Source organism: Sus scrofa, chromosome 13 (genome assembly GCF_054392235.1).
Source record: "Sus scrofa isolate SSC_HxYL_T2T_F1_AM1 chromosome 13, Sscrofa_HxYL_maternal_Yorkshire_Landrace_v2.0, whole genome shotgun sequence".
Taxonomy (NCBI): domain Eukaryota; kingdom Metazoa; phylum Chordata; class Mammalia; order Artiodactyla; family Suidae; genus Sus; species Sus scrofa.
The window spans coordinates 54,871,147-54,897,548 of record NC_139395.1 but is presented as its reverse complement, the minus strand read 5'-3'; the positions used below and the strand labels follow the sequence as shown (position 1 = coordinate 54,897,548).

At 44.4% G+C, this 26,402-nt stretch overlaps 1 protein-coding gene across 12 annotated transcripts in view; it reads right to left on the bottom strand.

Annotated features, from left to right (window-relative positions):
- Positions 1-6,939: 6,939 nt before the first annotated feature.
- Positions 6,940-26,402, bottom strand: part of ABHD6 (abhydrolase domain containing 6, acylglycerol lipase) — a 104,690-nt gene continuing 85,227 nt past the window's right edge. For 11 of the 12 annotated variants that reach the window (XM_084988773.1, XM_084988772.1, XM_084988769.1 and 8 more), the window contains 7 exons: positions 24,188-24,344; positions 22,417-22,530; positions 20,746-20,878; positions 17,107-17,264; positions 13,824-13,878; positions 13,249-13,349; positions 6,940-8,046 (listed from right to left, as the gene is read on the bottom strand). In XM_084988773.1, coding sequence (XP_084844899.1) covers positions 7,870-8,046; positions 13,249-13,349; positions 13,824-13,878; positions 17,107-17,264; positions 20,746-20,878; positions 22,417-22,530; positions 24,188-24,344 — 895 coding nt within the window. In that variant the 3' untranslated portion in view covers positions 6,940-7,869. Of the gene's footprint in view, positions 8,047-13,248; positions 13,350-13,823; positions 13,879-17,106; positions 17,265-20,745; positions 20,879-22,416; positions 22,890-24,187; positions 24,345-24,738; positions 25,657-26,402 lie in introns of those variants that run through there. The other variant, XM_084988775.1, reaches the window with a different exon arrangement.

The following is a 26,402-nucleotide window of genomic DNA, read 5'->3' as shown; positions in this document are numbered from 1 at the left end:
GGCTCGGGCGGATATGACGTCACAGCGCGGCGTTTTCCCGAAGGACCCGGGCGTGACTCGGGATCTGAAGCTCGCCAGGCTTAGCGCCCTCTCGTGCCCACTCAGCCTCTGGTGCGGCAAGCCGTGTGTGACTGAGGGCGTATTCAGACTGAGAGCTTTTTTCTTAGTCATTCATTTACTCAGGTATTCATTCGTTCAGAAAAATTGTATCTAGCATTTCTTCTGCTGAGCATCTCCTATGTAAAGTATTCCCCAAGGGCAAGACCCGTTCTCAGTGTCTCTTTTGGCTCATAGCACATAGTTTTTCTGTCTGGATTGACATGAAAAGTCCCAGATAGCCCTATTTCCAAATCTAAGACAATAGTTTCATTTATTCGTTTATTAAATAAGTACTTACTGAGCCCGTATTATGTGCTAGATGTTGGAAACAAAAGATAGGGCACTTGTATTCATGAAATAAACAAAACCCCATACAGTGTGGATTAATAATAATAGTAGTATTAATAGCTAATATTAATCAAATGCTTACGTATGCCAGGCACTATTAGCCTTTCAAGCGGCAAGCAGTCGAACTTAGGTTCGGTGGTAACAGCCTCCTCCAGTTAGACATGTGTCTGTGTCTAGGTATGCACATACATACATAGACACATAAGTATAATGTCTAGATGGGTCCCAAGGGGACTGATGGAGGAAGGATTGGGCTGTGTGGAGGGTGTAAGAGATCCTCACATTGTTTCAGCATTCGTTTTTGTTTGATTTCTTTTAAAGTGATAGGGCATCATTTTTATAATACTGATAGTAAGTAAAATTTAGGCTCCCAAGAGGGAGTCTTGGACCATACCCTTCTGCATGCCTCTCCTTTCACATGGAAGAATAGACTTCCTTAAGATGTCACCTCCCACCCCCATCTGCCAAGGTTGGAGAGAGGAGGTAGAAAATGCAGACTCAGGAGTTCCCGTCGTGGCGCAGTGGTTAACGAATCCTACTAGGAACGATGAGGTTGCGGGTTCGGTCCCTGCCCTTGCTCAGTGGGTTAAGGATCCGGCGTTGCCGTGAGCTGTGGTGTAGGTTGCAGACACGGCTCGGATCCCGCCTTGCTGTGGCTCTGGCGTAGGCCGGTGGCTACAGCTCCGATTCAACCCCTAGCCTGGGAACCTCCATATGCCGCAGGAGCGGCCCAAGAAATAGCAACAACAACAACAACAAAAGACAAAAAGACAAAAAAAAAAAAAAAAAAAAGAAAATGCAGACTCACTGTCCCTTATCTGCAATTCTAAAATCGAAGAAAAATCTGAAGACTAAATCTTTCTTCATTAGGTGCAATGCTTAATCTGAACCTAGGTGAAACATTTTGTAGCTTCTGTCCCATTTGCTGTGGATATGCACATTGTATACATCAGAAATATGGATACATTTGCTCATGTAAAGCAGCCCCAGGCCCCACAGGGGTGGGGGCGGGGGGTTATACAACCTATGGTATACATACCATAACAGCCCTCTAAAATCTGAGAATTTCTGGAGTTCTTGCTCTAGCACCACAGATTAAGAATCTGGCATTTTCTCTGCAGTGGGGGTTTGAACCCTGGCCTGCTGCAGTGGGTTGAGGATCAGGTGTTGCCACAGCTACGGTACAAGTTGAGTCTGCAGTTTAGATTCAATCCATGGCCCAGGAACTTCCATATGCTCTAGGTGTGGCCAAAAAAAAAAAAAAAAAAAGCTGAAAATTTCTTTTTTTTTTTAATCTATATTCAAAGATTAACTTTATTTTTTTTACTTTTTTTATTACTCAAATGAATTTATCATATCTGTAGTTGTATAATGATCATAACAATCTGATTTCACAGGATTTCCATCCCACAGCCCAAGCACATCCCCCACCCCCCAAACTGTCTCCTCCGGAGACCATAAGTTTTTCAATGTCTGTGAGTCAGCATCTGTTCTGCAAAGAAGTTCAGTCTGTCCTTTTTTCAGATTCCACATGTCAGTGAAAGCATTTGATGTTGGTGTCTCATTGTATGGCTGACTTCACTTAGCATGATAGTTTCTAGGTCCATCCATGTTGCTAAGAATGCCAGTATTTCATTATTTTTAATGGCTGAGTAATATTCCATTGTGTATATGTACCACCTCTTCTTGATCCACTCCTCTGTCCATGGACATTTAGGTTGTTTCCATGTCTTGGCTATTGTAAATAGTGCTGCAATGAACATCGGAGTATGTGTGTCTTTGCGAGTCGTGGTTTTCTCTGGATAGATGCCCAGGAGTGGGATTGCTGGATCAAATGGTAGTTCTATTTTTAGTTTTCCGAGGAATCTCCATCCTGTTTTCCACAGTGGTTGCACCAATTTACAATCCCACCAACAGTGTAAGAGGGTTCCTTTTTCTCCACACCCTCTCTAGCACTTATTGTTTGTAGACTTTTTGATGATGGCCATTCTGGCTGGTGTAAGGTGGTACCTCAGAGTGGTTTTGATATGCATTTCTCTAATAATGAGTGATGTTGAACATCTTTTCCTGTGTTTTTTGGCCATCTGTATGTCTTCTTTGGAGAACTGTCTGTTTAGATCTTCAGCCCATTTTTTGATGGGGTGAAAATTTCTGAATTCAATAGCACATCTGGCTTTGAAAGATGTGGTAATGGATTGTAGACCTACAGTCACACTCATAGTTGCTCTTCAGTGACAGTTACCCAGTCCCAGCCAGCACTGACTTTGGGTCATGTTTTATTGTTACCTTAGTGCCACTTTCTTTCCCTAAGAATCCTTTCTTCTCCTCTCATTCCCTGCTGGAGCTTGGCAGCCTTCTAGGTGTGCCCTGAGGTTCCTAGTCATTTAACCCCTTGAGGGTTTAGAGGCCAAAGATGCAGAAACCAAGGAAAGAACAATTCCTCCAGGACCTGAGAGACAGGGACTGTCCTGTTGCTTGAAGGATGTCCATTCTCTCCCTCTCCCCCTGGCTAGGCTTATGATCCCACGAGACCTTCATCCCAGTTACAAACACTGGCAACCCCAGGCCCATATCCTGGCGATTTCCAGCTCAGAATGCAACAACACTTGGCCTCAGGGTAGCTGGGGTTACCAGGACAGCAGCCTCCGAACTGTTGCCCTCTGGCCCTGACCATGGCAGGTAATTTGAGGACATTGCCACTGTCCCACCTGTGACCACTCCCACTGCTTTTTTGCTTCCTTTTAGGGAATGGAGGGGTTCTGCAAACATCAACCAATTTGGGAGGGATGAGAAGGGGAGAGAGAAGTGGCTGATGGAAAAGCCCAGTCCATATGGTTAAAAGAGTGATGTAGGAAGATTTGAAAAATGAAGGATCAGAAGAGTCAGGCTTCCATCTGTTAGGGGAGTGTTGCTGTGTGTGCCTGTGCATATGGTGATGGAGACAGACAGATATTGAAACTGAACATAGCCCTGTGGGGCTCCTGGGAACAAAAGACTTTATGTGTCCCCCATTTGTCATTCTTAAGAAATCGGCCTCATTCAGCCACCATGACCTTCCCTGAGTTCCTAGGGTCAGGTTCAGACAGTTGCTGATCAGGGAAGGAAGGGGATGCAAAGACCAGGGAGGAACAGTCAAGAAAAAATAGTACAGCATTTGGGCAGGATCCTGGTTCCCTCTCAAGGGATACACATAATGATGTAGGCATCTTATACACTTAAAAGTTCTATTCCTTATGCTTCTTTAGAAATGAATACTTTAAAACTGAACAGCCTAGAGTCCTTCCTTGTCCTTCTCCCTGACTTCATTGCACCCTAAACACAATCACCCATAAACTAAAGATTAGGCAGCCTGAGCACAATTGCCCGTGGGTTAAAGATTATTAGTACTTGATGTTTTTCAGGAACTTTCCTATTTTGTTCTAATCTGTGATCAATATGCCCTTTTTACAAGTACAGTTATTCTAGGCAATAATCCAGAAGACCACTATCATGATCATGCCAGATCTCTCGACTCCAGCTTTGATGACTAAGATTCCCCCAAAGAAAGAAGAATGCCTGTTTGTCCCAATCCTGATTCCTATCTGAAAACCCGTTTTTCTCCTTTTTAGTATAAAACTCCTCACAATTCTTTCTAATGGGGGGCATAGTCTTGAAAGCATTAGCTTGCTGTGCTCCCACCCCTTGCCTGGCAAAGCAATAAAGCTATTTTTTTCTCCTTTACTCAAAACTCCGCCTCTGTGTTTCAATTCTGCACTGGCAGATGGAGGCCGAATTCTGACAGCAATAGGAGACAAAGTGATGAAACAGAGATGAGGCAAGAGGTGGGGGAAGAGAGATAGAGAAAGACCTAGAGATTTTTTCTGCAATGCTCCCAAACCTGCCAAAGAGTATTTCAGCAAACATTTCTGAAACAGACCGGATGAATTGCCACTTTTAGTAAAGACTTCTTGGTCTAATACTGTTGTCTAACCCAGGTTCATGCACCTGATGCACAGTAAGCCACACAAACTGAAACACTGGAATCTGGAGTAGAGAAAGAAAAAGAAAAGATGTTACTTTCGGGGTTTCTTGGTGGCAGAGCAGGCCAAGGAGCAAGTGTCACTGCTGTGGCTTGGGTTCAATCCCTGGCCTTGGCCTGGGAACTTATACCTGCCCTGGGTGTGGCCAAAAAGAAAAAAAAGATAAGAGTAGAGAAAGGTTTATTGCAGGACCAAGCAAGGAGAACCAGTGGTGCGTGTCCAAAAGACCCAAACTCTCCAAAGTCCTGAAGGGAATGGTTTTTAAATGCACCATCTCGGGTGAGGGCTTCAGCATGCATAACTTTCTTCCATTTGTTTGGTGGTGAAGTAACAGGGTGATGTTTCAGGAATCTCAGTCAACCTTCTGGTTCCAACCAATCTGGGGTCTAGTGCTTGTGCTCAGTGTATAGTCATCCTCCACCTGCGTGGGAGGGGGTCTTACTTCCATAGAACAACTCAGATATGGGTCAGATTGTTATTTATATTCCTTGAGGAGGAACTAGGACTCTGTTTTATTGCAGAACTATTGTTTCTTGACGGCTTTTCCTTTGTTTCTGCATTCCCTAATTAGTAACTGCTCGATCTGCTCTTTGGAACTCAGGGAAGGCCTAAGAGACAAGAAACAGGCTCTTCTCAATTCCTCCGCATCCCCCCCGCCACACCCAAATCCACTTTGGATAAACAATATCGATTACAATTTTGGGAGGGAGGAGGGTATCAACGAGGTGAATGAGCCCTTCCAGGGACAGAGTGACACCAGCTCTTGTTCGTAAAGAGGCTACATGGAAGGCAGACACCTCAACGTGCCGTTAGCTGGATGATGCCGGAATCCAGGGGGAATCCTCGAAGGAGGCTAGGCAATGAGAGGTCCTAAAAGTATTTGCTGAATGAAGATCTAGGTTACCTTCCACAGCTGAAGCCCAAGGTGTGGCCTCAGTGATCTGTGGTTGATGCTGTCACACACCAGCCTGGTCCAGGTGAGCCTACAGGCCCTAGGCTCTGCTGGAAGTTGAACAAGAGAGCTCCTGCCTGAATGGGTGAAAGCACTGTTTTTGCAAGTCACCTTCAATCATAAACAGAGAGTCTTTCCCCTACTTGTTATCTGTGTGACCTTGGGTGAGACATTTCACCTCTCTGAGCCTCGGTCTCCTTGGTGGTAAAATGGGTATACAGTGTCCTATTTCCCTCTCAGGACTGAGTGCAAGCTGGATAAGGTGATACACGGAAAACACTTAGAACAGCACCTGGCACATTTATCCAACTCAGTCGTGTACTTTACATAATCCTCTCCCAGTACTTGCTGGAGATCTGATCTCCTTTGCACAAAGCATCAAGTAAGGTTCCCTGAGATGGGGATATCTTCAAATAGAAGGGACTGACACAGGCAGCACCATCCAAAGGATGCACATTTTGCATCAGTCACTCCTGCTGTCACTTCTGCCCAGAACAAGCAACCCAGACTAACTGAGATTGAGTTCTAAACATTGCCCGTCCCTCAGCTTCTTCAACATCTGCCTGGAGGGCCCATCCTCAGCAGCTCTGAGGAACTGCTCCAGGCAGTGACTCCCAGGGCTTTCCATTGTTATTTCAGAAGCTTCGCAGCCTTTGAAGGAGGGCTGGGATGAATGACCCCTTTCTTCTTTCTAAGCCCTCATTGAAGGCATGCTCCACAGGGCCCAGCAGGGCAGTAACCTGCAGGCTCTTCACAACCACAAAGGCAGGAAGTGGGCACTAGGGGGAGCTGTGCTTTTCTGCTTTCAGAGAGTCTTCCTAGCAGGGTGGGACTGGAATTGCAAGACCAAGAAAGAACCTTGAAAACCCACTTTGCAGGTTTGTTAAAAATAACTCTTTTGGAGCTCCTGTTGTGGCTCAGGGGAAATGAATCTCTAGCTTAAGAGAGAAGCTTAAATTACTTAGTCCTTATTTTTTTGGCTGTACCTGCAGCATATAAAGTCCTTGGGGCAGGGATTCAACCTGCGCCACAGCTGCAACCTGAGCCACGGCAGTGATGATGCCGGAGTCTTAACCCACAGCACCACCAGGATATTTCTTTCTTTTCTAAAACATGTGTTTTGGCCTATAAATCTCCCTTTGAGCGCTGCTTTAGCTGCATCCTCCAAGTTTAATGTCATATTTTCATATCTTAAGATCTATATTCTTCTCTTCCTTGATAAATTAAAATACTGAGACCAAGTCCTGAATTTTAATTTAAATCACAAAGTTCATTTCAATTTATTTTCAGAACCATATGGCAGAAGTCTCTGTAAAAAGGTTTGAAAGAATGAATCTTCTGGGGAGTTTGGGTTCCTATATAACCTCAATTGAATAAAAACTGCAAACATGGTTTCCAAAAATAAAACTAATAACTTATGCAAACTTATGCAAACATTGTTCTTCCAATGCCTGTAGAATAAGCCTTATTTTAAAAAACACATTTTAAAGTTAACAGAAAGATCTTAGAAAGAGACACCACTTGCATGTTGCTGATCTAGATTTATTAAATTTGTTTCATGTCATTGTTGTCACTTTTAGAGCTATTTAGACTTATTTTCAATCACATTATTGTTCACAGAATTCATGGAATTCATTAACGGCTAGTACTTCACATCCAAGGGTTTTAGGTAGCATAGCAAAATAGAAAAGAGGTGCTTGTGAGCAGAACCCAAATCTGATTATTTAGATAGATGTCTAGATCGTTACTGCTCTATTAGTCCTATTTTTTAAAATAATAAATTATTCCCAGAAAACCTACCCTGTCAGGTGCAATTTGTACTGTAGCTGTTTCAGGTTTGCCCATGACATGCCTGACACGAGGGTGCCAATCAAATCCCCGTCTGTGCTCTTTGATGCTCCGAGGGCTGGCTGAGGTGGGACACATGTATGCATTTTCTACAGCCTGCCACACTCCTCCCCGGTCTTGCAGCTGATGGGCTGTATTCACAATATGAGACTCTACATAAAACTTATATTAGACATAAAAAAGAGGGGCTTGGTGAATGGGGACTGATGCTCCTAAAACAGCCACTGACCATGCAGGGGAGAATGTCTAAAGTAAAAGAAATACCTCAGTTTGTGAGAACATCTTAAAGAAAATGTCCTTGGTGGTCATGGTCCAAGGTGAGTGCTTTGTGACATGAACTTGAAAACTTCTGGGGAGATTTCATGGATGGTTTTCTTACTTTGTTCCACATGAATTTGCATTTTGCAAAAAACATATTGGCGGTTTCCTGGTGGCCCTTGAAGCTCTGTGGATCCGTAGAGACTGGGGCTGGGGGGCTGGCTTCCTCAGGGACACCGGCGCTCCCACCACATTTGGGGCAGGATCCCTGAGACATAGTGGCCGTGTCAGATTTTGGAGATGGGAGTGGATGCCAGGTGTGGAATGCAGGCTGCCATTGAGGCCTTAGTCCAGCTTCTTGTTGTTGTCTGTGTTGTGCACGGAAGTTAAGAAGTCAATCACGAGCTTGGCTGTCTTCCTGGGTCTCTCCATCACCACTGAGTGCCCACAGTTTTCCAGGAGTTCCACATGGCAGTTGGTGATTGACTTGGCCAACATGTCTGCCCCAGATACATCGAGTATCTGTAGGACAAGAAAGGGAAGCAGATGCAAAAGATTCAGACACCTGTGCAAGCTCCATGGCCAGACCTCCTATCCAGGCCTGGCAGTGCTGATTTTGTGTGTGCAGAGGTGGGGGTCCCCACCTGGGGCATATGGAAGTTCCCAGGCTAGGGGTCAAATCCCAGCCAGCATCTGCGACCTACATCACAGCTCACGGAAACGCTGGATCCTTAACCCATTGAGCAAGTCCAGGGATTGAACCCATGTCCTCTTGGATACTAGTGGGGTTCATTACCACTGAGCCATGACATGAACTCCCAGGGTTAATTTGTAAGACCAAGCACTTCTGTTGAAGAGTCATAGGCCCCAACACTGAACTGACCACAAGTCCCATGTTTATTCTGCACTTGGCACCAGGAGTTGTCTGTTGCTGCTGTTACTGAGGTGGAAACACAGTCCCTGCCTGGAGGAAGTTCTGGTCTGGTGGGGAAGCCAGCCTGGAAAGCAGACAGGTGCAGGGCCATGTGGCAAGGAATCTGACAGGGGAGGACCCTGGGGGCTGAGAAACCACAGGGAAGAGGGATTCATGAAAGAGGGACAAGCACAAGGGTGGAGGTCACAGCAAATGCAGGGGACAGCGAGTAGCTCTAGCTCGAGGCTGTATGAGTGGGGAGGGGCTTAGGTGGGGAAGGGGAGGCGGTGTGGGGCTGTGTTCAGGGCAGTGAAGTGATCAGGCTGGGCCAAGAGAATGTACCCTGCAGCTGGACTAGGGAAAGCCACACAAGAGAGATGCAAGACAGGAACGCTAATTATCATGGGCTGGGGGAGTATCTGTTAAAGGGGGTCCCCAAGCAATGTGACCTCAGGCACTGAAGTTTGTGAATAACAGGGAGTGCTTTTCCACTTTTCCAGAACCCACCCTTTTTTAAAAACTCAATTTCACCTTCATCTGGGTTACCTTCCTAATATAATATGCCATTCCAACAGACTTTCTCCCCAACACTCTTTCTTTCTTTCTTTCTTTTTTTTTTTTTTTTTTTTTTTGTCGTCTTTTTAGGGCCACAATGGCAGCATAGGGAAGTTCCCAGGCTAGGAGGGAAGTTCCCAGGCTAGGGGGCAAATCAGAGCTATAGCTGCCAGTCTACACCACAGCCACAGCAACTTGAGATCCAAGCCACATCTGTGACCTACACCACAGCTCATGGCAACGCTGGATCCCTGACCCACTGAGTGAGGCCAGGGTTCAAACCTGCATCCTCATGGATACTAGTCAGATTTGTTTTTCCTGTGCCACAACAGGAACTCCCCCCACACCGTCCTTTGGTGTCACATTCATATTCATTCTTTTCTTTATCGCTTTCACCTTCAATTCATCCCAGACAAGAGGCCCCTGTTCTCCATCCTTAACAGCAAAACCCCAACAAACTCAAGCACCTGTTTTTGAGCTTTAATCTCATTAATCAAGATCATTAAAACCAAGATTTGCCACCCACTCAGATGTGGGGTGAGTGGAATGCAGAGCACCCTGAGCTACGAAAGAGCAAATAGGAAGAGTTGGAGGGGGGCTTAGCAGGAGTGGGGGAGGGGGTGCACTGAGCTCTTGCCTCTCCCTCTTGGGCCCTGAGAGGCTGCCATCACCTTTGGGATTTTCAGAATGAAGAAAGGTCTTCATTGTTCTGGCTCTGATTTCTGACTGAATGACTCCCTGCTGGGTGGCCCAGCCTGGGTTCCACCTCTCCAGGCTCAGGCGTACACAAAGCCTCTTTCCGTCTCTTGGTCTCTTGGCTACTGCAGAAGGGAGCACGTGAGCCCTCCCCCCTCTTGATGCCCTCATTCCTGCGCTCTGCACCCTGGGCCGAACCTGGCTGGTCTGAGAGGGCGGCACACTGACGCCACTCCCCTCCCTGCCCTGTGTGAGGGCTTCTCCTCCGCAGCCCTGTCTCCTGCACCACCCCACCCAGTTGTGAGCCTGGCTGCAGCCTGACTTCCTGCCTGTGCTTTCATCATGCAGCCTGCCCAGGGATCACAATGGTGGCTTTTACCCTGGGGTTCGGAGGGGAACCGTCTCAACAGGGACAGCTTGGCTCTAATTTCTTTTCTCACAATAATCAGGAGTATAAGACTACCAGATACTCTTTAACAGACACTGTAATTCCATCTGCCCATGGGACTTATAAAGGCTCTATTTCTCCCTGTCTTCTCTTAGTTTAAACGTTCCAAAAACTTTCAGTAAGATGATTTCTAAAGAACGATTGCAAATGAAAATGGAGCTTCTGGGATATAAATCAGTGTATCTTTGGGAGGTTTATTTTAAGTCGATTGTGCCCTCCCTCCCAAATCTATATGTTGAAGTCTTAACCCCCCAATGTTCCCAAATGTGACTTTACTTGAAAACAGGGTCATTATAGATGTAATTAGCTAAGATGAGGCCATACTAGAGCAGGGCGGACCCTGAATCTAGTATGACTGACGTCTTAAAAAAAGGGAAACTTAAACACAGAGACATATAGACATCGGGAGAATGCCATGTGGTGATGCGTCTATCAGCCAAGGAACACCAAAGACTGCCAGCAAACCACCAGAGGTGAGGGGAGAGGCAGGGAGCAGACTCCCCTTCACAGCTCCCAGAAGGAACCAAACTGCTGTGACCTTGATCTTGGACTCCAGCCTCCAAAACTGCAAAATAATCAATTCCTGTTGTTTAAGTCACACAATTTGTGCTACTTTGTTATAGCAGCCCTAGCAGACTAATGCAGGGTCATCTGACCAAGCCTATCTAAATTAAAAAGACATACAGCCTTTGACCCAGCAATTCCCCATGTAAAAAATGATGCTTCAGCTATGTTCTCACACTCCACAAACACACATGTATAATGATGTTCACTGAGGTGATGCTTAATGGCAAAAAATTGAGAATGACCCAAGTGACATCAGCAGAGCACTAGTTAAATGCAGTGTGGCACAGCCATATAATGGAATATTCTGCAGCTCTCAAAAAGTTTTGTCCTGGGCAAGACTCCATCATGAATGGTAAATCCGGGGGGTGAGGAACAGGACATGTGCGCAGTCTCAAAGTGTCTCCCCTAAAGACTGCTGATCAGTTGCAAGGGAAAAATCATTAGTCTGTGAGACAAAACTAGATGTTGTGACCAGGCAATTAAAATTCACATCACTGAGAGGCAGGAAGACACTGCCCTTCTGAGGATGTGATGTCATCTCACCCACAAGATACTCTGGCCAGGGATACAGAACCTGAATGTAATTACAAGGCAACAGCAGACAAACTCAAATTAAGGAACATTGTCTAGGAATTCCCGTTGTAGCTCAGCAGGTTAAGAACCTGCACATCTTGAAGTACTGGGGGTTAAAGGACATAATGTAAGCCACCTGTCTAAAAGTACATATTTCTAGATCTATCTAGATGAGGAGGATAAAAGCCAACGTGGCAAATGTTTAAAAATTGGTAAGAAATAAGATGTGGTACAAACATACCAGGGATGACACTCCATGTCAATAAAAAGAATAGTTGGTATATGCATCAACATGGATAAACCACAAAAACACTATGCCTGAGTGAGGTAGCCAGATGCAAAAGTCTATACGTTATATGATACCATTTTATGAAAATTCTAGAAGACTATATGATATACTATACTATATATACTATATATTCTATCCTAGTGTAGACATAGAAAACAGATCAGTGGTTGCATGGGGCTGAAGGACAAATGGAGATTAACATGAGCAAGAGGGAATTTTGGGGAGTGACTGAAGCGTTCTGTAACTGGGTTGTGGTGAGGTGCACACTAGGTGAATTTTACAGCATGGAAATTATATTACAGTAAAGCAGTTAAATTGATTAAATCAGGTATAGCAGATATAGGAGTACTATTTCCATTTTTTAAAATTTTTTTTTTTTTTTTGCTTTTTAGGGCCACACCGATGGCATGTGGAGGTTCCCAGGCTAGGGGTGGAATCAGAGGTACAGCTGCTGGCCTATACCACAGCCATAGCAGTGTGGGATTCGAGCCATGTCTGTGACCTACACCACAGCTCACGGCAACACCAGATCCTTAACCCACTGAGTGAGGCCAGGGATCAAACCTGCATCCTCATGGATCCTAGTCAGGTTTGTTAACCACTGAGCCACGAAGGGAACTCCTGTACTATGTTTACAATTCCATACATTTGAGATTATTTTGCAGTATCTTTAAAAATAGAATAAGTTGATCTGTATGGACTGAGAGAAAATGATTTCTAAGATATATATTTCTTACAATATAGGAAGGTGCAAAACAGTAAATATGGCATGTATAAAAAACTTATATATGTATATAGCATGTTTGAGAAACCTATAAGCTTATTTATGCATATTGGTATATGCTTAGAAGAGGAAGTAGGCAGATAGTGGCTCACCACCTGCTTTGTGAATAAAGGTTCCCATAGCTCTGCTTGCCATTTTTTTGCACATTGCCTACAGCTGCTTTTGCACTGCCACAATGCCACAATCTGGTTGAGTAGATGTGACAGAGAACTTACTGCTTGCAAAGTCACAAATAGATACTACCTAGCCCTTTACAGAAAACATTTGCCAAGCCCTGCTTTAGAAAATTTAAGAAATACATATAGGACTATAAGTGTTCCCTCAAGAAAATGGGACTTGGGATCTGGGATGTAAAACAGACCAAGATTTCATTATAAATTTTTTTGTACTCTTTGAAAATTTTTGCACCATGTGACTATATGTCTTTGAGAAAAATAATTTGCAAAAAACGATTTTTTTTTTCTTTTTAGGGACACACCTGCAGCATATAGAAGTTTCCAGGCTAGGGGTCAAATCAGCCTCTACACCACAGCTACAGCAACACAGGATCCGAGTCATGTCTGTGACCTACACCACAGCTCAAGGCAATGCCAGATCCTTAACCCACTGAGTGAGGCCAGGGACTGAACCCACATCCTCATGGATGATAGTCTGGTTCATTACCACTGAAACACAATGGGAACTCCAAAAACAATTTTAAATTGTCTTGCATTTTAAGAGGTCAGTGTTACTGCTCTCAACTCAGAGAATGATGCTCCCCATGACACTGGCACCTGGCTCAGGTGTTCCACCTCTCCCTGATATCAGAAACCAGCCAGGCTCCCTTTATAAGTGACCAGTAGCTTTTGCTCACAGGTCTGTGTAACTGGCACTGACGGCCCCAGGGACACACTACATACCTGATCTTCTTTCCCCCAGATGATCTGCGTTGGGACCTTGATCTTGTCCATGTTCTGATGGAGACAGTATCTTGACTTCTCACTGACCATTTCCAAAAACACTTTTCAGGGAAGGAAAACAAAATGAGTGCATGCTGGGCTGGGCTGTGGACACCATCGAGCATAGGCAGTCTTTCTCTCTTTCTTTCTTTTTTTTTTTTTTTTTTTTTTGGTCTCTTTTTGCCACTTCCGGGGCTGCACTCGCAGCATATGGAGGTTCCCAGGCTAGGGGTCGAATCGGAGCTGTAGCCACCGGCCTACACCAGAGCCACAGCAATGCGGGACTTGAGCCGCGTCTGCCACCTACACCGCAGGTCATGGCAACGCCGGATCCTTAACCCACTGAGCAAGGCCAGGGATTGAACCCGCAACCTCATGGTTCCTAGTCGGATTCGTTAACCACTGAGCCACGACAGGAACTTCCTTTCTCTCTTTCTAAGCCACAGCTTTTCCTCTCAGAAATGTAAGAAATAAAAGCCAGCCACCCATAAAGCTTCATTTGTCATAAGTTCAAAGCTTAATGCAGGGATACTTACGCTTTCGGTAGAAGTTGTTATGAGGGATGCGGACATCGACCAGGCCTTGCAGGATCTAAGGATAAATGACCCAGAGTCAGAAGGCAGGGGAAGATTCACTTCCTCCTGCTTCACACGGGTCTGGGACAATGAAGGAAACCAAGTCCAGCAATTTTGTGGCATTGTCAAATGCCAAATTCACAGGATGTACTATGCAATGTAATTGGGAGTTAGGTTCATAAGAGGCTTTTCTGTCTCATTAGGAGGCAACTTTGGTAATACTGTGAAGCCAAAGGCCCCCGCAGCATGTAAAATATACCTAAAATGGCCTGAGTGCCACTTAACCTCTGAGAAATTCTCTGCTTAGTCTGAGACACAACCAGCATAGAAATAATACCAAGTAATTATTCCATAATATCCAATGAAAAACAAGGTCTATTTTTAAAAAAATTAAACCATTGGAGATGATGGGCCTCTTAAACAATGAAGAAATAAACCATCTATTGGGGAAATTCTAGGAAGGCTTCCAATGTCCTGTGTGTACTGTTTGACACCGTTCTGGCCCTTCCTGCTGCGGGCTGTGAGGCTGCAGAACAGGGGGATGGCCAGGTCTCCTGGATCTGCCTCTTCCCCCTGCCTCAGGGTTCTTGAAGTAGGGTCCAGGGGTCACATTAGCAGCCATCACTCCTTTCATCTCCCTTAGAATAGTCTGAACTCTTCAAATACACTCTCAGTGCATTGAAGTGGGAGGATGCAGCCATAACTGCTCTGGACTAAACCCATGCTCTGGAGCATGACAGAAGCTGACTATTCTGGAATTGGAAGCCTAGAGGTGAGACCAACAACAAACCGTCCAACAGTCTCTGCTCAGCATCAGATATTTTCTTTGTTCTACTATCTATCCTGCACCCATGCATCTCTTCATCTTGCATCCATCCCTCTTCCACCTCTATTCCACCCACCCACCTATCCATCCATCCTGCATCTGACTCAGGCAGGCCCAGGTCTATCCATGTGTCTACTTATCCTGCATCTACCCATCTATCCTCCATCCTGGCTTCATGCAGACATCCATCTATCCATCACCCACCCGTCATGGATCTCTGAATTATATGCATATGTCTACCATGTATCCAACTATCCTGCATCCACCAATCCATCCACCTCCATCCATATAGTCTCCAGACATCCTCCCATCCATCTAAGCATTTAGGCATCCATCTATTCGGTATTCCTAAATCATCTGTGCATGCATGTGCCTCAATTCATAATCCATCTACTCTGCATCTATTACACATCCATTCTCCACCCCTGCATTATCCAGGCACCCTTCCATCCACTGATCCATCCAATCTATACCTAGGACCTACTTTATGCAAGCACTGTGCTAAAGGCTGGGGACAGAACAGCCAAAGACAAAGTCCCTGCTCTTACAGATTTAGAATGGAAGACATAAGCAAGTAGATAATCAGAGTGCAATGTGACTATGTGGGCCGAGTGCTTGGGTTTCCTTCCCTTCTAGGAGAGAAAACTTTAGGACCTGTATTTATCTTCTCCCAGTGTTTTCACATCCCTGAAAACTCAAAACATAGAATTTTCTAAACCCTGTTTGGCCACTCTACTCTGGAAAGAGATCAGTACTGAGAGGGGATCAGGGCAACATCATGACTAAAAAGGGGATTTCATGGATAGAACATATCACAGAATCTTTTTTTTTTTTTTTAGTCTTTTTAGGGCTGCATCCAAGGCATATGGAAGTTCCCAGGCTATGTGTCAAATTGGAGCTGCAATGGCCAGCCTACACCACAGCCACAGCAATGCCAGATCCTTAACCCCCTGAGAGAGGCCAAGGATCGAACCTACATCCTCATGTATACTAGTCAGGTTTGTTACCTCTGAGCCACAACAGGAACTTCCATACCAGGAAATCTGATTCTGGTGCATCCTCAGAGATGGGCCACACCTATTAATGAGTCAAGTTCTTAACTGCTAGGAAGACACACCCCACCCTGAGGCAGGGTCCAGTTCTTCAACAGAGTGAGATAATTTGCTGTTGTGAAGGCTCAGCCATGGGCTCTCCTCTCCTGGTTTTCCACACTTTCCCTACCTGACCTCACTTAGACCCATCACCTTTAACATCATCATTGGCTGAGGGCTCCAACTGCACAGCTCCAGGCCAGACTCCTTCAGCTCCACGTGTCTTTTCAACTGTCTACTTGACATTGGCACTTGATGGACTCACAGGGAACTGGAACTTCACACATCCAAAAATGGAGCTCTTAGCTTATCCCCCAAACCTCCCCGCCCTCTCCTTCCCCTACTCAGAAAACACTTCCTTTATCCAACTGAAGTACCAGAAGTCACCTATGACTCCTCGCCTTCCTGTATCCTCCACTTGCAATCCTCCAGGAAGTCCTATCTTCTTCCTCCCAAAGCCTCTCAGAGCTCTTGTCTCCACTGCCACCACTCCAGTCTACACCATTCTCATCTCCAAGCCACAATGGCACCCTAATGGGTCTCTCTGCCTCTGTTTGTACCCCCTACAACCCTTTGGTTCCTCCACTGTACTATGGAAAACTCCAAGCCCCTTTCCATAACCTACAAAGTACTACATGATCTACTACATGTTCAGAGTGGTTCTTAAGAGTCCAAAAGGTCAAATTATTTTCATAATAATATTAATGGCACTTGCCTTTTTCACTTTCATTCTCTCAAAAGCATACCAATATTCAGAGCCTACAGAATAAGGGAGAATGTCAACATTCTGATGGCTAATGAAATGAGACACTTGGGGTGCTCAGTAATTCCTAAATGTGTAAAGGTCCCGAGATTTTGAAAAAATGAGACTCTCTAACTGAGCCCCTTCCTCCCTTCCAATCTCATCTCAACCCATCTTTCCCTCACCCTCTGGGCTCCAGGGACTCTGGCCTCTTTCCAGCATCTTGAACTTACAAATGTTTTCTCCATTTTTGCTCAGGATGCTTTCTCAAAGAGGCTTATTTAAGCTTCTCCTGCATCCCTGTTTTCAATCACTGCATTATCTTCATTTCCTCTACAAAACTTATTACAACTTGTAATTTTCTTGCTATTTTCTGCCTCCCCACTGGCTTGTATCTGCCCAGGAATCTTCTCAGTCTTATTTATTCACCATGATGCCCAAGCACATATGTCACAGGCATGATACAGATGCCTGCTAAATGAATAAGCAGATGAGTGCAAGAGGAGGGAATGCATGAAGGAAGCTGGTACTGGCCACCTGGCTTTTGGTGGAGGACAGCCACACGGCTGCAGAAAAACGCATTACCTGCTGGGGCACCTTGATACGGGCATAGGAGCAGAGCTGGAGCATTTCACTCATCTCTTCGGGGGTGGACGGGATCAAGGGAATCTTTTCTATGGCAGCGGACTCCTGCAGTTCTTTCAGCTGCTTTACAAAGTGATTATCAGTTGAGTATTGCAGACCTGTAGGATTCAAACCAAAACAGCTTGGCAATATATCTACCTTCTTACCAAACCCAGTTTTATACAGACTTCCAATATTAGCCCAGAGCTAATATATTTCAGGTATTTTTCACCAGCAGATTTTTTTTTTTTTTTTTTTTTTTGCTTTTTAGGGCCGCACCCGCAGTGTATGGAAGTTCCTGGGATAGGGGTTGAATTAGAGATGCAGTCGCAGACCTACACCACACTCAGAGCAATGTGGCATCCAAGCCACATGTGCAACCTACACCACAGCTCACGGCAATGTGAGATCCTTAACCCTCTGAGTGAGGCCAGGGATAGAACCTGCGTCCTCATGGATGCTAGTCAGATTCGTTTCCACTGAGCCATGACAGGAACTCCTGGCTCTACATTTTAAAAGTCAACATGGATTTTTTTTAAGACTACTGCACAGGATTAAGATGGTGGAATAGAAGGTCTGGAGCTCAACTTCTCTCCTAAAAACAACAAAATTCACAACTAAAGGCTGAGCAATCTCCACCCAAATGGACCAGAAACCTTCAAAAAGTTATCCTACTCCAGGAGACAAAGAGGAGGCTACATCAAGAGATAGGAGGAGTGATTATGCGATATAAGAAACACCACACCTCCCGGGTGGGAAGCTCCACAGACTGGAAAGTAACTGGTTCACAGAGACTCACCTACAGGAGTGAGAGTTCTGAGCCACACATCAAACTCCCATGTGCAGGGATCTGGCACTGGGAGAAAGAGCCCCTGGAGCATCTGGCATTGAAGGTCTGTGGAGCTTGTGTGTAGGAGCTCCACGGGACTGGGGGAAACGGAGACCCCATTCTTAAAAGGTGCACACAGACTTTCACGTGCACTGGGTCCCAGGGCAAAGCAAAGTCTCCATAGGAATCTGGGTCAAACCTGACTGCAGTTCTTGGAGGACATCCTGGGAAAACAGGGGTGAATGTGACTTGTTGTGAGTGAAGGACATTGAAAGCAAAGCTCTTGGGAATATTCAGCAGCCATGCCTTTCTCTGGAGGTGGTCATTTTGGGAAAATCTGGTCCCACCTGTCAGTCAGCCCTGAGAAGCCCCAGGGTAAACAACAATCCAGGTGGGATCACGCCCCACCCCTCAGTAAACAGGCTACCTAAACACCCCTCATGCACACAGCTGCCTTTAACCCCATCCAGAGACTAAGCCCCACCTACCAGTGGGCAGGCATCAGCCCCTCCCATCAGGAAGCCTACACCAAGCCCCCATACCAAATTCAGCCACAAGGGGGGCAGACACCAGAAGTAAGAGAGGCTACAACTCTAATATCTGTAAAAAGGGCACCACACCAAAAACCTATAAAAATGAAAAGACGGAGAACTATAACTCAGATGAGGGAGAAAGAAAAATCCCCAGAATTAGCTAAGCGATGAGGAGATTCTCAGCCTCCAGGAAAAAGACTTTAGATTGTTGATGCTGAAGATGATGCAAGACATTGGAAATAAACTGGAGGCAAAGATGGATAATTACAGGACACACTGACCAAAGAGATAAAAGATATAAAACTTGAGCAAGAAGAGATGCAAAATACAATAACTGAAATAAAAATTCACCAGAAGCAGCTAACAGCAGAATACAGCAGGCAGAAGAATGAATAAGCGAGGTAGAGGACAGATTAGTGGAAATTATGGATGTGGAACAGAAAAGAGAAAAAAGATTGCAAACAAATGAAGAGAGTTTCAGAGTACTCTGGGACAACGTTAAATGCACCAACATCCGTATTATAGGGGTGCCAGGAGAAGAGAGAGAGAAGGGGATAGAAAAAATATTCCAAGAGATAATAGCCGAAGACTTTCCTAACGTGGGAAAGGAACCACTCACTCAAATCCAGGAAGCACAATGAGTACCATATAAAGTAAACCCAAGGAGGAACACCCCAAGACACATATTAATCAAACTGACCAAAATTAAAGACAAAGAGAAAATCTTGAAAGCAGTTAGGGAAAAGAAACAAATAACATACAAGGGAACCCCAATAAGGTTATTGGCAGATTTTTCAGCTGAAACTCTGCAGGCCAGAAGGGAGTGGCATCATATACTTAATGTGATGAAAGGAAAAAACCTCCAACCAAGATTACTTTACCTAGCAAGGCTCTCATTCAGATTTGAAGGAGAAATCAAAACCTTCACAGATAAGCAAAAGCTGAGAGAATTCAGCAACACTAAACCAGCCTTATGACAAATACTAAAGGAGCTTCTCTAGGCAGAAAGGAAAAGACAGCAACAGGAAACAAAAATTCCACAAATGACAAGGCTCACCAGTAAAGGTATATTTACAGTAAAGATATGAAATCATCCATGCACAATTATACCACCAAAATCAGAAATCTTGACAAGATGTGGGTACAAATGCAGGACACTGGAGATGAACTTGCAATTAAGAGGACAACAACTTAAAACAACCTCATATACATGTAGACCCTTACATCAAAACTTCAGAGTAACTGCAAACCAAAAATCTACAGTTGATACACAAACAAGGACTCTCTGGAAAAGAAACATATCTCATAGTAAATAAGTGCATAATCCACCATGAAGGGGGTCATTTGACATCATTCTTGGAATACTGAAGTCTTCTTACATCTGATTCTGATTTCCTCTCCATCAATGAATTTATGATAATTATAATTAAATAATGCAACTGTACAATTAAATAATACAGTTCTACAATTGCATTATTAATAACCATTTCTCTCCATGGTACAATGTAAGCTCTATAATGTCTTGTTTATCACATCACCTAGAATGGTGTAATGCCTATACTGAAGAATCAATAAGATGTAACAAATTGTGAGGACATAGTTATATAGTTACATGGGTTTTTAACCAATTTATGCATTTTATATTTTACTTATTCCCAGAGGGTATATTATTTTTGTTATTCTTACCAGTTAAGTTATCCTTTTTATTATGCTATATAAAATATTTAATGGTATATAAGGCTTTCTTCTTTATAAATTTTAGTTGTATAATATACACAATTTTAACATAATGCTAATTTTTAAAGAAAAATTGAAATGTAATAGATAATACTAAATATTAAAGAGGAAAGCCATACAAAATGGTATAAAGTATAAAATAAATTTCCTATTTGTCTCAGCATATTTTCCATTCCACTTCTCCAGAGGGAGTCACTTAATCTGTTTCTTGAGATCCATGATATAATAATCTGTGTGAATGTAATTGTGTTTAAATATATGTATTTTATTCTGTAAAAAAAATAAATAAATAAAATTTTAAAAAAAGTTAACATGGTTATGATTATGGTTATACAACTACTGATTGTACCACTAAAGCATTCTGATCAGTAACTCTAAAATATCACCAAAAGGATGATTCTAAAAAAAGAGTCATTGTAGATACTGTAATTTGTTTCTTCAGAGATTCAGATCCTGCTATGCTCAAGTCACTCTCAGGGTTATTTTAGCCTCATAACTCACCAGCAGGGCACACAAGAGACAGGCTGCAGAGATCCGATGGGTAGTAAGCGGCATACACCCCAGCCACGTGGCCACCCATGGAAGTGCCTATCAGGTGGAAGGGTTTTCTGTTCAGCTTGAGGCATTCTACAAACTAGGAAGGGAAGTAAAAGAGAGGCTTGGATATACAACCGTGGACAATGACATTGGTGATTACAGAGCAGAACACCTCTATACTCCCTATGGGGACAAATGAAAAGGGCTATTGATAAAAGGGGATCTGAAATCTACTGGATCTATTACCAAGGCCTTTTACATGCATGTACTGCTCTTTACCTGGCACAGGTTAGTGAGGGGTCATTTGTATGTATAAAACCAACAAGGATTCCCCTAAGTCATGAATCAGCAATTTTTTGTTTTGTTTTGTTTTGTTTTTTTGGATGCACTAGCAGCATGTGGAAGTTCCTGGGCCAGGGATCAAACCCGCACCAAGGCTGCAGCCTGCACCAGAGCTTTGGCAACACTGGATCCTAAATTTGCTCCCTCAAGGGAACTTCCAGCAAACTTCTTAATAAACGTCCCAAGAGTAAATACTTTCTGCTTTGTGGGCCATATGATCTCTATTACAACTACTCAACTCTGCTGTTAAAGCAGAAAAGCAGCTAAAGAGAATACGTAAATAAACGAGCATGGCTGTGTTTGGATAAACCTCAGCTTGGTGTTCTCTGTGGCACAGTGGCTTAAGGATCCAGCACTGTCACTTCAGCAGCTTGGGGTGCTGCTGTGGTACAGGTTCCATCCCTGGCCCAGGAATATCCACATGCCAAAGAACAAAAGAACAAAAACAAAATTAAAAAAACTTAGCTTACAAAAACAGATGGCAGGCCAAATACAGCCCATGGGCCATAGTCTGCTGACTCTTGCCCTAATTTACAGCCCTTCCCATCCATTCATATAACTATCCGCCAATTCTTCTGTCTTTTCAATCATCCAACCATCCATCCAGCTTTCCATATATCCAGCCATCCAACTATCCACTTACCTACCCATTCACCTAAAAAATATTTATTGGATATCTATTATGTGCAAGGAACTATGGTTAGCTGCTGAGGATGCAGCAGAGAGTCAAATAAACAAGGTTCCTAACTTCAACAGAATACATATTCTGGGGCAAACATTGAATAAATAGCCTCATTTGGGAAAAATACTTAACATCAATTTGAAGCTTATGAACCACTAAATTCTGAAATGGTTCATGAGCCCCATGACATTGGAAGTCCAGCCAAAGGGGACTGAATATAGAACAAAAAGCAAAGAGTACCCTCCCCACCCTCCACAGCTAGATAGAAGTGCTGTTACTGTCATCATGTAGCTGGTGTGCAGAAAAAGAGAGTCTAGGGAAATACATGGTTCTGAGGAATTCTAAACTTTTTTGAAGAGCTGAGAAAATGAGATTGTATTTCTTCAGAAACAAAGGCAATATAGGTAGAGGAGAAGAGTCTACAGTAAGCCCTGATCCTCCAGAGCTGACCACTAGGCAGCCGTTTTGTTTGCAATTACTTGTAAATAGAATGTCATGCAGGCTAGTTAGACCTGGATCAGAATGGAACTCTCTTGCCTGCGCTTCAGACTTAGGTATGCAATGGTGGGAAGGACCCATCTGGGCAATTTCTGGTGGAGCTTCATGCTTACCTGGTGTATCCTCTTGACTTGCCCATCTATGGACAGGTCATCCAGGGAGGAACGGGTGGTGCCCTCATGTCCTGGCATGTCCACGCAGATCAAGTGCAGGTTCTTTGGAAGGAACTAAGGACACACAGGCCCTAAGAGTCAGTATGTGGTGTATAGAACATGTCCCATTTTTATGGGGCTTTTGCCCCCCACTTACCAAGTGATCTGGAGAGCAACCCTGGGGAGGTATGAGCCTGGACCACCTAGTGTCTTTACCCTAACAACATCTGATGTGAATAAGCATTGCTAGTAGACTTACAGGAACAGAAGTCCCGCAAATCTAATACATATATGGAAGGGGACTTGGGGGATGACTGCGAAAATGGAGGCTAAAGTCAGGGTAGTCGGCATGCATCCATTGCTATTTTATTTTTTTTATTTTTTATTTTTTTGTCTATTCTAGGGCTGCACCAAGGCATATGGAGTTTCCCAGGCTAGGGGTCGAAATGGAGCTGTAGCCACCTGCCTATGCCACAACCACAGCAACACCAGATCCGAGTCGTGTCTGCGACCTACACCACAGCTCACAGCAATGCCAGATCCTTAACCCACTGAACAAGGCCAGGGATCAAACCCGCAACCTCATGGTTCCTAGTCGGATTCATTAACTACTGAGCCACGACAGGAACTCCCTTTGCTCTTTCTTGACACCAGTTGGCAGGCACTACCTCCTCCTCCTCTCCTTTACTCCTTCCACATTAATCCAGTCATGTAGCCACTAACTTGGAACTGTAAGGGATGGTTCTCTTCCCCAGAGACCTGGCCATCTCCAGAGCTGACAGGAACTATGCTTTTCCTAAGACTATATCTGACCACTCTCATTCTGGGTTCAACCTTATTTATTTATTAATTTATTTTGCCTTAAGGTCTACTACCTAGGGTATTTTTTAAATCACTTCTTCCATTTAAATATGTGCCACTTTTATCTGAAAAATATCAATTATCAATACATAAGTATCCAGTTACCTGAAAGATGGAGACAGGACGTGAGCTGAAGGTTCATTAAAGCATGAGAAGGACTGTCCTCCCAGTGGAATTTGGAAATAAGAACATAAGTAACTAGAGGATGTGTGAGCCTTTTCCTCCTGGTGTAGATCATTTGTGGGATCATTCATATGCTTGAGGTGAGAGCCTGACATCCTTCCCTCCCAAGAGGTCTCCCAGCCCCTATCTTTACCAGCTGTTTACCCTTAACAAGTAAAGCAAGTTGCCACATCCAAGTAAACCTGGACAGAAAGTGAGTGATTTGGAAAACTCCCAGAAATCTGCCCGATTAAGACAGTTTCTTTAAAGGGATGAGGAAAGGAAAAGAGAAAAAGCAGAAACAGAAGGAAGAGGGCAGGAGGTGGGGAAGGGAGAAGGAGAAGCAGAAAAGGGAGAAGGAGGGGAAGGGAGGGAGAAGAGATGTTTGGAGAATAGGAAAACAAACGATTTTTTAAAAAGCTGGATCTTGGTAATTAGGACCATCCTGAGATGAAGCTGAGTGTCAGAAACCTTCCCTAAAAATTACTCATAAGGTGAAACAATTTCTGAGGCACAGATTTTACAAACAACACCCAACTCAATAAATTCTGTCTGGTAAAAGGATCTGAATAATAAATCACGTTTGTTTTAGGAGATAAGCCACAGTTCCCTTTCCTTTCTACCACTGCTGATGACATTGCAGCCAAGTGGAAACCTTTTACTGAGTGAGTGACACACTGTGTGAAGAGGGAAGACTCCAGAACAGCACCTTGACCACGCTAAGCCACATGTCCTTGTGCGCAGAGAATCCGTGGAGCATGAGGATGGAAGGCTTGTGCCCAGGCCTGCCTCGGAAGGAGTAGCAGAACTGATAGTCCTCGTGGTGAACATAGCGGACCTGCATGCCCAGCGCCCTCCGCCAGTACCTGGGGAGGAAAGACACAGGCAAAGCAAGTCAGCAAGGTCCAGAGAGGCAGCTTGGGGAGGGGGACTCCCTGTAGCCCTACTTGGAGGTAAGACTAATTAACGCTTCTCCCAGCCCTCCTTCTCCACGCATGTCCCTGGAGTTCCCCGAGCTTCACCCTTGTCAAGAAGCACTAAGGGGGAGTTCCTGTTGTGGCACAGTGGAAACGAATCAGACTAGGAACCACGAGGTTGCGGGTTTGATCCCTGGCCTTGCTCAGTGGGTTAAGGATCCAGCATTGCTGTGAGCTGTGGTGTAGGTCACAAATGCAGCTCAGATCTGGCATTGCTGTGGCTCTGGTGTAGACTGGCAGCAATAGGTCTGATTCGACCCCTAGCCTGGGAATCTCCATATGCCAAGGATGCAGCCCTCAAATGACAAAAAGACAAAAAAAAAAAAAAAAAAAAAAAAAAAAAAGAAGAAGAAGCACTAAAGGAAACCATTCCAGAAAGCACCTGAAATGAATATTCTGGAATATACATTACTAGTCATTCTATTTGGAAGGGAAAGGGGGTGTTTTCTCAAGGAGCATGTCCCATAACAGCCTTTGGTTAATATGTATTTCTAGCAGTTTGAACCACAGTGCAAAGAAGGAGCAAGCAGTGGGACCCCACTGGGTATCTGACAAAGCTCCTTCTTGGCCTTGCTTGTTTGAACTTCAACAGAATTTGAAATGGCTGGTGGCAAGGGTGGGGAGGACTCTAGAGAGGCCAACACAAAGGTGGTGCCTCCTCTCAGAGAGCTGGCTTGTAGTTCCTGGTGGGCCATGGCCATCAACACCTGAAATCTGGGCTGTGTGGGCATGAGAACCTCTGTGTTCAGTGCCGCTGTCTTGAGTACCTCCCCACAGAGGTACTTTAATAGGCAGGAGATGCATCAAAAGACTTAAAGGTAAAGTGTGTTCCTGCTCATCACCTGCAACTTACTATTCATGGAGATGAAGAGCTGGACTCTCATCAAGGCTGCAGTTGCTGGCAGTGGTATCTTTCCACATTCACAAATCGACAGATAGGGAGAGAGGACAAGAGCAGACTGTCTAACAGATCCCTGGATCCCTTATTAAATCTCAGGCCTCCTGATACTCTTACTGCTGAACAGTGTCAGTGATTCCAGTGACTGGCATCTCTGCAAGAAACACTCTTTTGTAAATATTTCAGCAGGTTGATTAGCTTGTCAACCAAATTTCTGCATTTCAGTCTTAACCTTATTGATGGACTGATTGATTCTTGTGAGTGTGTTTTTACTGGGATACAGGGCAAGGGTTGGGAAATATCTCTGCGGGCTATTCCCCACCAAGGAAATGTCCATTCTAATCTTCCTGGGATAGCTCTGGAACTTTTTCTTCTCCTTGGAGAAGAAGGCTGCTCTTGCTGCCAGCAGACTCTTCAGGTTCACTGCTTACAGCTCCTCCTTGAGGAGAATTTCCTCTTTTCCTTGGGGACACTCTTGTTTGCTGACTCTTCTGGGTCACTAACTGGTTCCTCTTTGGGGAAAGGTTTCTTCCTCTTTGGAGGATTTCCACTGCCAGCCGTCTCTTTAAGATCATGACTATCCAGCTCCTCCTTGGAAGAGGATTCCTTTTTCTTGGGTTTAGAGAGAGACAGACGGGTCTTCCATTTCATTCTCCTGAGAAGTCTCCTGGGGCTTCTGGTTTTTCTTCTTTTTGGGTCTTGCACTTGACTCCTCACACTCCTCCTGAGCACTGCTGCTGTTTTCTGAAGATGTGAGGGGAACTGAAGCCAGACCCTTCTTTTCCTTCTTCAAGCATTTCTTCTCCTGTTTCTCTAGCTTCCTAGTCATTCAGCAGTGGCTTCCTCTGCCTGAACCACTGCCTCCTTCATGACATCCAGAGTCTTCTATGGACTCTCTCCAGCCTAATAGAAGGACAGATTCTCCTTGACATGTTCTGAAAGCTTCTCCACAAATATACAGAGAGGCGTCAATTTATGAAGCGATACTGCATTTGCTTGCCAGGTATCACAAAGTGCAGCCTTTGTTCTTGGCAACTGCCTGGCCAATG